This window comes from Triticum dicoccoides, chromosome 1A, assembly GCF_002162155.2.
Source record: "Triticum dicoccoides isolate Atlit2015 ecotype Zavitan chromosome 1A, WEW_v2.0, whole genome shotgun sequence".
NCBI lineage: Eukaryota > Viridiplantae > Streptophyta > Magnoliopsida > Poales > Poaceae > Triticum > Triticum dicoccoides.
Genome location: NC_041380.1, coordinates 571931253 through 571941431, shown reverse-complemented (window position 1 = coordinate 571941431; position 10179 = coordinate 571931253). Strand labels below are relative to the sequence as shown.

Below are 10179 nucleotides of genomic sequence, written 5' to 3'. Positions count from 1 at the left end.
AATGCCATGAATACCCTTTGGAACGTGTGAACACTTTTGTTGAATGGTACAAACATTTTTATAAATGTACGAACATTTTTTCAAGTGCACATTTTACTAAAAATGCGTGATCATTTTTTAAGTAGAGTGAACACTTTTTAAAATAGATATTGGTCATTTTTGTGAAAAAAATTCTAAATATATTTTTATAACATTTCTTAAAGTTGCAAAAATGGAAAAAAGTGAGACATAAAAGCACCCACCTCAAACAGTCGAGGAACCACATAGGGAGTATCTATGAGCCAGAGATCCAAGTTAGCTGCCAAGTGTTGTATTGCTAAGGGTTTTTTTTCAATTTTCATTTGATTCTCTTGGTTTACTCCTGTTTTTGTGGGTTCTTTTGTTTTTAAATATGAACCTTTTTTAGAAAAAAAATGTATGAATAATTCAAAATTAGATGAGAAATCTTATAAAATGTACTCCCTCGGTATCAAAATATAAGGCGCTTTTGTAGGCTAGTTTAGCCCACCAAAACGTCTTATATTATTTTGGTACAGAGGTAGTACATGTTTTTTTGTCAGAGATGCTTCAACATATTTGAAAGCATGGGGATGTTTTTAGAAATTTAGATAGTTTTAAAATATTTTGAATATTATTTTTAAAAATGTGACTGTCATTCAATACTTATATTTTTCTTTCGCCATAAAGAACACTTATAACTTGACTAGAACAAATAACCCCGTGGGCCTTTGGATTGGATTTTGAGCTAGCCCGATCACTAATTCACTAGGCAGGAAAAAAATATACATTCAATGCAGCCCCGTTGTGCCGTCGACTGCCATGGCACCTTCTTCTCTCGTTGGCCCACCAATGTCTGTGAATGCACGACTGTGGTCACTGGCTAGAGGTCCAGCCGGCGGCCATCTCGAAGCCGTTGCGGCGGTTCAGGTAGTCCTCCCTGGCCTGTTGCGCCTCCTCGCTCGTGTTCATCACGAAGGGCCCGTCCAGCGCCACCGCCTCGCCGTGCGGCCGCGCCGCCAGCAACAAGAAACGCGTCGTCGCGCTGTCGCTCCGCACGTCCACGCCATCGCCGTCGCCGCCGAACACGACGCACTGGTGCGCGCCGGCCGCCTCGTCCCCTGGCTGGCCGAAGCTGGCCTCGCCGTCGAGGACGTAGGCGCACGCGCTCCAGCCGGCCGGGACGGGCTGGCGCAGGCGCGCGCCGGGCCGCATGGTGACGTCGAGCCACATGGCCGGGGTGCGCGTCTGGATCGGCGAGCGCGCGCCCAGGGCCTCGCCGGCGATGACCTTGATGGACACGCCGTCCTTCTCCGCCGTGGGGACGTCGTGGCTCCTCAGGTCCTGGTACCTCGGCGCCACCCTGTACACGTAGAACCAACATTTGTTATTATTGCGTTCAGCAAATATTTGCAAAATTTGAGGTGGATCGATGCATACATCTTGTCCTTTGAGGAGAGGTTGAGCCAGAGGTTGAGGCCCCTCTGCACCCCCTCACCGCCCGGCATCTCTGCGTGCACCACACCACGCCCGGCCGTCATCCACTGTTACAAGTGTTTCCTTCCTTGTTAATATCAGCATATATAAGACCATGCCATGGAAGGTAATTGCGTTTAACATGAATATCCAATTATGAGCCCGGACTCATCTGCACCCGGTGAACAATAAATTCCAAAAAAGTACTAAAAAAACAAAAAAAATCTAATTCTGAGCCCAGACTCATCTGCACCCGTTCAACGCTCATATATATGCTCAATTTTTAGCTTTCAAACTATGAACATGCACAACAGTGCTATCTTGACAATGACACTTGGTATAATTGCTGAGTTTGAAGAGAGACCAAACCTGAACATCCCCGGTGTTGATCGTGCCCTTGTGGCCTGAAAAGTCATGGTAACTCAAGCCTCCCTGAAAATGACGAAATTTTCCGCATAAGTCTTAATTCAACGGATGTTGTTCTTTTCATTGGCAAGAATAATGAGAATTATACGGACTTTTTACCTCAAGCATGTAGGTAACATTCTCGAATCCTGAAGGGGCACCATAGAAAAAAGAAACACAGTCAGACCATAATAATTCTTTAATACATGAAACTAGCTTATCCATGCAATGGGTGTCATAGAAATTCTATGGTCCATCAGTATGTACAAGAATGGTAAATAAATTACAAACCTCGGTGTGGATGATCGGAAAAGCCAGCTGGACGAGAAACTGGAAAAGAAGGTAGGTATGAATTAATTGTAAGTTGACCAATTTAGTATACGAACAATCAAATACGTATGATTTTATTTAGTTAGCCTATAGTTGAACATTGTACGTATTTAGCGATGGATTAGGTGTTTAAGTTGGACACCATTAACTCAAGCCTTACAATATAAGCATCTCGGGGTAGTCAAAATAGACTAGATGAAACTGATAGACTAGATATGAATTATGAGAGTGACGGTCCGGATACCCGTGGTAGGGGTGACCAGACCTGCCGACCATGGCAGGTGATTAGGGATGTGACCTGACAGTTTCTCCCGGCTATGTGGTTGTGTATCACGTTCATTTAGATTATTTGGAGGAGCGCCCATAGTTGTTCCACTAGGAGTAGTGAAGTTTACGAAACTCCATTAATAAAATTTGATGTTGGTGATGTGATTGGTTACTCTCGTATGGTCCAGACCATCTTGGATTTTATAACCTGTATGCAACCACTTTCAAAATGTGTCCCCTTTTAGTATTTAATTTTTGCGGAAAGTATCCCGTTTTAATTGATGGGGAGTCCTTTTTTCTGGCGAGTGAAATGGGACCTTGAGTATCTTAATTAACTGGATGAAAAGGTAAATTAAGATGGGGGGATTTGCCCCAGAGTTGTTCCAATGACCAGTGGCCCCGGGCCCACCTGGCAGCCTGGGGGGAGGGGGGCGCAAATTATCAAATGGAAAAGTAAGGCGTGGCAAAATATCCAATTTCTCAATTAAGATGCTAGAGCTGATCGCTGAAATGGACAACTGAAGATTCCTGTTTGGATGATCATCGTGCATACGTACATTCAAACTCGTCCAGGGAGATGAAAGGATCCAAGCTCTGCAACTCAGGCCTGCAAGAAGTAACACAGTTTGAATTGAGCAACTTGTTAGGCAATATAAATGGATGATAGGGTGCATGATGTGATTGATCACCTGCCAATGCTCCTCCGGAGAACGAAGCCGTCGCCGACAGCCTTGCGTTCGCACATGAACTTCTGAACCACCGCCCGTGGCCTCCTCACCGAGTGCTCCTCCTCGTCATCGATCTCAGCAGCAGCAGCATCTTCGTCACTGTCACTGCCACGCACACAAGGAGAGGTTAGAAAGTGGAATATGCATCACATGGAGAATATAATCTGCATGCATCACATGCGCCGATATCCTCCTTAATTATTGCAAAAGATCAAAAACCAGTATGTCATAGATTAATCGGATGTTAAAAGGTAGCTATATAGGTTGGGATAACATTTAGAATGTAAAGTATACTATAATTATATTCCTTCCGTTTGGGAATACAGTGCATATACCTTTTTCCAATATAGTCATAATAAGTTTGACCACGTTTGTCGAGGAAAATATTATCATTGACACACAAAAAATAGTACGACGATAAAAAAAAACATGTTCACCATGTCCTAATTATATTGATCAAACTCAATAGAGGTTGACTTTCGAAAAGAGTATAAAGTTCGTCAAGCTTTGTACAGGTTCCCTTTTGAAAATAATCTACAAATACATAAACCCCTTTTTTTATCGTACATGGTGAACATGTTTTTAGAAATGTTTTTGCCATGGTTAATATATAATCACTAGCTACCCGCAGAAAAAATGTAATCACTAGCTAGTAGGATAAAAACCGAGGCTCGCGCTTAATAATAAGGGGCTGAGTGGTACGGAGCACTTGAGAAGGTCCTTGATGCTGCTAGAGTAGGCTAGCTAGTTGGTTCCTAGGACTGTTTTTTTTATTTTTGTATCTAATGTTAATAACTCTTGTTAATCAATGAGGCGAGACAAAGCTTCTGCCTCGGTTTTGAAGGAAATAACAGACCGGTTCACAAGGAGTGGCATAGTGCACATCGATCACAAAACAAATTAATCTCTATCAACATTTAAGGTACTGTATCAAGATCTTGTCGAAAGAAATGTATGCATCAAGTCAATATACATGCTTGCTGTTGCTATGCATCCATGCGGTGTGTGTTTACCTGCTGGCGCTGATCATCCCGTCGGCGCCGAACTCCAGGAGGTCCCTCTCGGCGCCGCGCTCCTCCGCCTCCTCCACAGCCGGCGGCAGCCCGACGACGTCGACGATCGGCCCGGCGCCGTGGCGAGAGGACGCGGGGGAGGGGCAGAAGGAGACGCAGGCGGCGGCAGACATGGCTGGCGGCGTGTATGTATACAAGTATGTACGTACGTGACAGACAGCCGGAGCTTGCAGTTGCAGGCCTTGGCTAGCTGATGAGCTATATGTTTGGTGTGAGCGAGTCTGTGCTCCCACGGCGGCGTGTATATATACCCGCGGCCGCGAGCGCGCCGGCGCCGCTTAAATTTTAACAAGTGGAGCGCCCACGCACGCACGAACGCAGGAAGGAAGGCGTCAAGTGGGAACGCCGCCGCTGTCGCTGCTGCTGCGTTCGGTTGCGTTGCATGTACGAAGCAGGGCACGCACTACTCCCTCCCTCCGTTCGGGAGTCGCTCCCTACCAATCACAGGCACGGCCAGGTGTGAACGCTTCATCCAACCAATTAGACGGTTAGCATAAAGATGGTATACCCACCCATCAAGGTTTAAGACTAGTCACAATGGGCAGTAATTTAGACAAGTAACATGCATATGTTACTAGTCTATATGTTACTACCTTTATAGTGGGGAGTAACATATGCGTGGTGTCATGTAAAAATTTTATTTATTAGGTTGTAGACTCATTTTATCATGCATATATGATGTTACATTAACTAGCTATGTTACCACTTTATTTATTAGGTTGTGGACTCGTCTTGTCTGGTATGTGTGACGTTACAGTAACTAGTCATGTTACCACATGTCTCTCTTTTCTTATTAATTACTCGCCACATCATCTGTTTTGCCTAGAGATGTGTGATGTTAGCACCTATGTTACTTCCACTATGGGTAGTCTAAGTCATATATACATAACAGTGGTGCTCGCAAATTTCTACTCCCTCCGTTCCTAAATACTTGTCTTTCTAGGCATTTCAACAAGTGACTACATATGGAGCAAAATGAGTGAATCTACACTCTAAAATATGTCTACATACATCCGTATGTAGTAGTCATTTGAAATGTCTAGAAAGACAAATATTTGTTCAGATTTTATTCAGATTTTTCGGCGATGTTTGTTCAGTAGGAGACGATGTTTTCGTCGACTAAGAGACGTCTGTGGTGACTTCATGAGTCTCAAAATGCTATGCCGAGTCATTCATTCAACGATGCTTATAGGTGGGCATCCTCATAGGTATAAGGCGTGCGTGCGTGTGTTCATAGGGGACGAGTATAACCTTGTGTATATTGTGTCTTAAAAAAAGAGGTGTGAACGCTCCAAGCTTGGCGGGTGGGCCCCCACCGGCGCGTGCCTTGTCGCATCCCGGCGCCCCGTCTGTACTAGTGGGAACGCTGTGCCTGTCACGGCCGTTACGACGAGACCCGCGTCCCCATGCACGCACTCACCGCGCGCATCTATTTACCCGTGGGCCCCGGAGCGCAGCGGCGGCGGGAGGAGGAGGGTTGCGTGCCGGAGACGTGTGTGTGTGTGCGTGCACGCACTTGCTACCCTATCGGCTATCGATCGCGGCTATAGTGACACACACACACACCTGCTGCTCCTGGTGTGAACCGCTCCCCTGTCTTGATCCGCTGGCTGGTCTCAGTGGTCTGATTCTCTCCTGATTCGCGCCACCCTCTCTCTAGTCTCTTCCGAGCTCGATCGATCCATCTTGGCTGGGGTCAAGCCGGTTTTGTTTAAAAGGAAACCGGAAGCGAGCCGGTTCGGGTGTGTGCGGGAACGTGCTTTGCTTCTTCCTCGATGTCTGGCTCCGCTTTTCATACGTGCGTGCGCAGTCGAAGCAACCTAGTTTAAGTTTATACTACTCCCTCCGTTCGTTTTTATAAGGCGTTTCAGACAGCTGGGTTTAAACTGTTTAGTACACTGTCTGAATTTGCTAAAACGTCTTATATAAGTGAACAGAGGGAGTAGTAAACTGCGTTAATTAAATCTGATACTCTGATTCGCGCGCATCCAGCTCGATCCATCCATCTTCGTTGGAACCAAACCGGTTTTTGTTTAAAAGGAAACTGGATGCAAACCGTTTTATTTCTTCTTGAGAGAGTGATGCAAACCGCTTCCGGTGTGTACACAAAAAACATCCTCTTTCTTCCTCTCTCGCTCGCCCGACTTTCAAACGTGCGCAGTCAAAGCAAGCAGTTTAAACAAAAACTGTACAAAAACGAAACTTATTATAAGAACGTAGGGATTGTGTATGACATTATCACATGCCTTGGATCGGTCCTTCTCAGTTTTTGTTCCTGCTTTTGTGTCAAGTTTTTGACCAAATCTAGCTACAGTCGCTTTTCACCTCAGAAAAAGTACGTGTTCCATCTCATGAGTGCCTCCTGGACTTTTAAGCTCAATAGTTTTTTAAGTTAAAAACAACTCGTGACTAGAGACAACTTAAGAAAAAGGCATATTATTATTAGACCTTCGGAATGTGTCTTTTGCAATGACATGAATCCATCCACCATCTCATGCTTGACTCTGTGGTGCCCATAAATATTGGGCTATTCTTTTGGAGCTCGGGTTGGATTTTTTTTTGTAGCTAGCTTTTGTTTGTCATCGGATCAATGCAGACGGAGGTTAGAGAACTTCTCCACCTAACTGTCAGACCTCCCGAGGAACTCTCTAGCTATCGATCTGTCCAGGCTGAACATTCTTTCACCTGATCTCGTCTCCTCTTCTCCAGCATCCAATCAGGCCTTCCCAGGGGCGATGAAGCGTTTTGGTCATCGACGAAGCCTTGTCGATAACAGCCGGGAAGTCTTCGTGCACGTGCCCCTAAGGACCAGCGCCCTGGAGCCGCAGTTGTCGCTGTTGAATTCTTAAATCGATCCGAAGAACCTGACACTGAATATCGTTGTTGCGAAAGCACGATGAGAAACCCTAACCTCGAATCTATGTCGGAGCTCTCTCTAATCCATTTCGACGGACGAACGTTGGGAGGATCGGAGCCCGGAAGACTGACTTGAAGAAGAAGCGCCATCATCCATCCAAACGCCGCCCCTACGAGGATTAAAACCCTACCTATCTACTAGCTGGATTCGAGGCACCAGAAATTCCTTCCCCGCTACCGGCCACCGGAGCGGCGTGAGGAGGGGAGGCAAATCCACGGGCTCGCTGGTGAAGATCGAGGGGAGAAAGGTTTTCTCTAGTCATCTTGCGAGAGAAAGCAACGTAGTTTAAAGTTTATAGGAAACTGGGTTAATTAAATCTGATACACTGATTCGCGCGCACCCGCTCTAGTACCAAAATGTGCAATGCAATGCAATGCATCCAGCTCGATCCAATAGAAAAAGAAGGTTTTTGTTTAGTAAAAGGAAACTGGATGCAAACCGGTTCTGGTGTGTATAGGAACGTCCTCTGCTTCCTCTCTCGCTCGACTTTCAAACGTGCGCAGTAGATGCAACCTAGTTTAAATAAAGTTTGTAAAAAAGAAACTTGTTATAAGAACGTAGGGATTGTGTATGATATTACCATGCCTTGGATTGGTCCTTCTCAATTTATGTTTCTGCTTTTCCGTGAAGTTTTTGACCAAATCTAGCCACAACTAAAGTCGCTTTTCACCTGGGCAAAAGCACTTATGCCAGCGCTCATGAGTATCTCTCGGACTCTTAAGCTCATTAGTTTTCTTTAACTCGTGACTAGAGACAACTTAAGGAAAATCCATATTATTAGACCTTCAGAATGTGTCTTTTGAATTGAATATGAATCCATCCACCATCTCCTGCTTGACTGTGTGCGGTGGACAGAAATATTTTGCTATCTTTTTGGAGTCCGGGTTGGATCTTATTTTATTTTCATACTCCCTCCATTTCCATATTAACCGTCATTGATTTAGTACAAAGTCGTACTAACTCAGCAACAATTAATATGGAGTAGCTCTGTCGGTGTTTGTAGTCGTCGCTAAGTGATCTACAGATATGGATGTATTTTTTACTTCTTGTGTTATTTGTACTATCTTGACAGTTGATGAATAAATCGAAAGTTTTCCTCGCAAAAAAATTATATTAGTATGTAATAATTATGCTCTAAACACTGTTTTGTTCTCTCATTATGTGGAATATCTAAAGAATTAGGAATTCCATGATATTTAAAAATGTACAGTGGCTTGCTATCAAACATGTTTGATGAAATATTCCGAGAACAGTCAGATATTGGATGGTTCTCTCATCAGATCAATGCAGGTAGAGGTTGGAGAACTTCTCCACCTCCTCTCAGAAGAATTCCTGAGAAAACCCCTATTGATCTGTGCAGGCTGAACATTCTTTCACCTGATTTTGCCTCCACTTCTCCAGCATCCAATCGGACCTTCCCAGGAGGTGATGAAGTGTTTTGGTCGGAGATGAAGCCTTCCAAGGGTATAACCCTGATCATGAGCCATGTGTCCCAGCTGTAGATCTGCTGGTCTCCATAGTCATGTGATGCCCTGCCTCTGAAGGCTAGGCGTGCCTCCTTTGAAGTTCAAGCGTGAAGATGCGAGCAATATGAAGCAAAGTGCAAGTTTCTAGATCTCAACGCTAGCGTGTGTTCTCTCTCGACTTGCCTTTATTTGTTGGTTGTTACAACTATTGCCTGCTTTTAGTTTGTTCCGTTAGCTTTAGGTTCCTGCGTTTTGACTCTGAACAACATTTAAAAGCCATTGTATGATTTTTGGAGCCGGGGAGCTCCTGCTTGTTAGTCTAAAAAAATCCTCCTGTTCAACAAGCATAGGCATCGTATGACTATGTAATCGAGTTATTGTTGCACTAATGTAATTATAAGCCATTTTTATTGCCCATCTTTCCACTGTTTTGGCTGTTAGAGCTAGGCGACAGCGTGAACCTTTTTTTATTATTTTTTTACTCTTATTTTATGATGTATGTAAACACATGGAAGCTAGTATATGTTCCATTATGTTATCTCTAGATGGTGGAATCCAATCCTTTGCTGGGATGGGGGCAACTGATCGAGTTCTAATTGTTGTGGAAATATATGTGCCATCGGAGAGCCCTACGTGTTCTCTACGTAAAAGTTTGAGAAAATTAAGTCAAGTCAATAATATCATATTCAACTAGCCATGGTTAATGAGTCAAAAGGAGAAGCGGCTCAAGGAAAAAAAATCAAAGTAAGAAGAGCTAAGACGAACGAGCCCTCTATCAAAGTGTGCAGCTTGATCGATCTTTGAAGCAACCCGGTTTTATTTTAAGAGAAACTACAAGCTAACCGGTTCTGGTGTGCACAAGAAATTGTGCACTGCAGCCAGCTCGATCCATCTCGGAAGCAACCCGGTTTTATTTACAAAGAAACTGCAAGCAAACCGGTTTGGTGTGTACAGGGACCTTCTGCTTTTCATAAGTGTGCAGTCGCAGCAAGCTAGTTTAAACATCTTAATGTGGCCGAGAAACTAGGGACTATGTATGTATCATGCCTAGAATCGGTCGTTCTCCAAATTTTAATTTGTTTCCACTCTTCCGCGACCAAGTCTAGCCAGATAGTCATTTTTAACTGACCAAATCACGAGAAGCTAATTGTGTGGCTGATGAGCTAGCTAAGTATAGTTTCTTAAATAACATTTCTTGTAACAGGATGTATCCTTACTAAATACTCCCTCCATTTATTTATATAAAAGATGTATTTGTTTTTTTTGGATAAAATTCCATAATATAAGATGCATTTCTTCGAATTTCTCGTAATCCTTTTTTTATCCCTGTAGAAAAAATGAAAGTATCTTTCTTCCGATTGTCTGTATCTCTCTTTATAGAAAAAGAAGAAAAATATCTCTCCTCTGATAGCTTATATCTCTTTCTTTCAAAGCCTAACTGGTTAACTTGCCAGTAATAACTACAAAGGTAATTTTGTAATAATGTATCTATAATTTGTTGCCTTGGTCACTGTGCCAAA

At 43.8% G+C, this 10179-nt stretch overlaps 1 protein-coding gene across 1 annotated transcript; it reads right to left on the bottom strand.

Annotated features, from left to right (window-relative positions):
• Window positions 1-634: 634 nt before the first annotated feature.
• On the bottom strand, window positions 635-4490 carry LOC119291611 (pirin-like protein). Its single transcript, XM_037570403.1, has 8 exons — window positions 4217-4490; window positions 3165-3308; window positions 3033-3082; window positions 2170-2208; window positions 1999-2027; window positions 1843-1905; window positions 1438-1541; window positions 635-1360 (listed from the first exon to the last, which is right to left on the bottom strand). Exons 1-8 carry the CDS (start codon window positions 4387-4389, stop codon window positions 874-876), a joined length of 1089 nt encoding a protein of 362 aa, XP_037426300.1. The 5' UTR covers window positions 4390-4490; the 3' UTR covers window positions 635-873.
• Between the last annotated feature and the right edge of the window lie 5689 nt (window positions 4491-10179).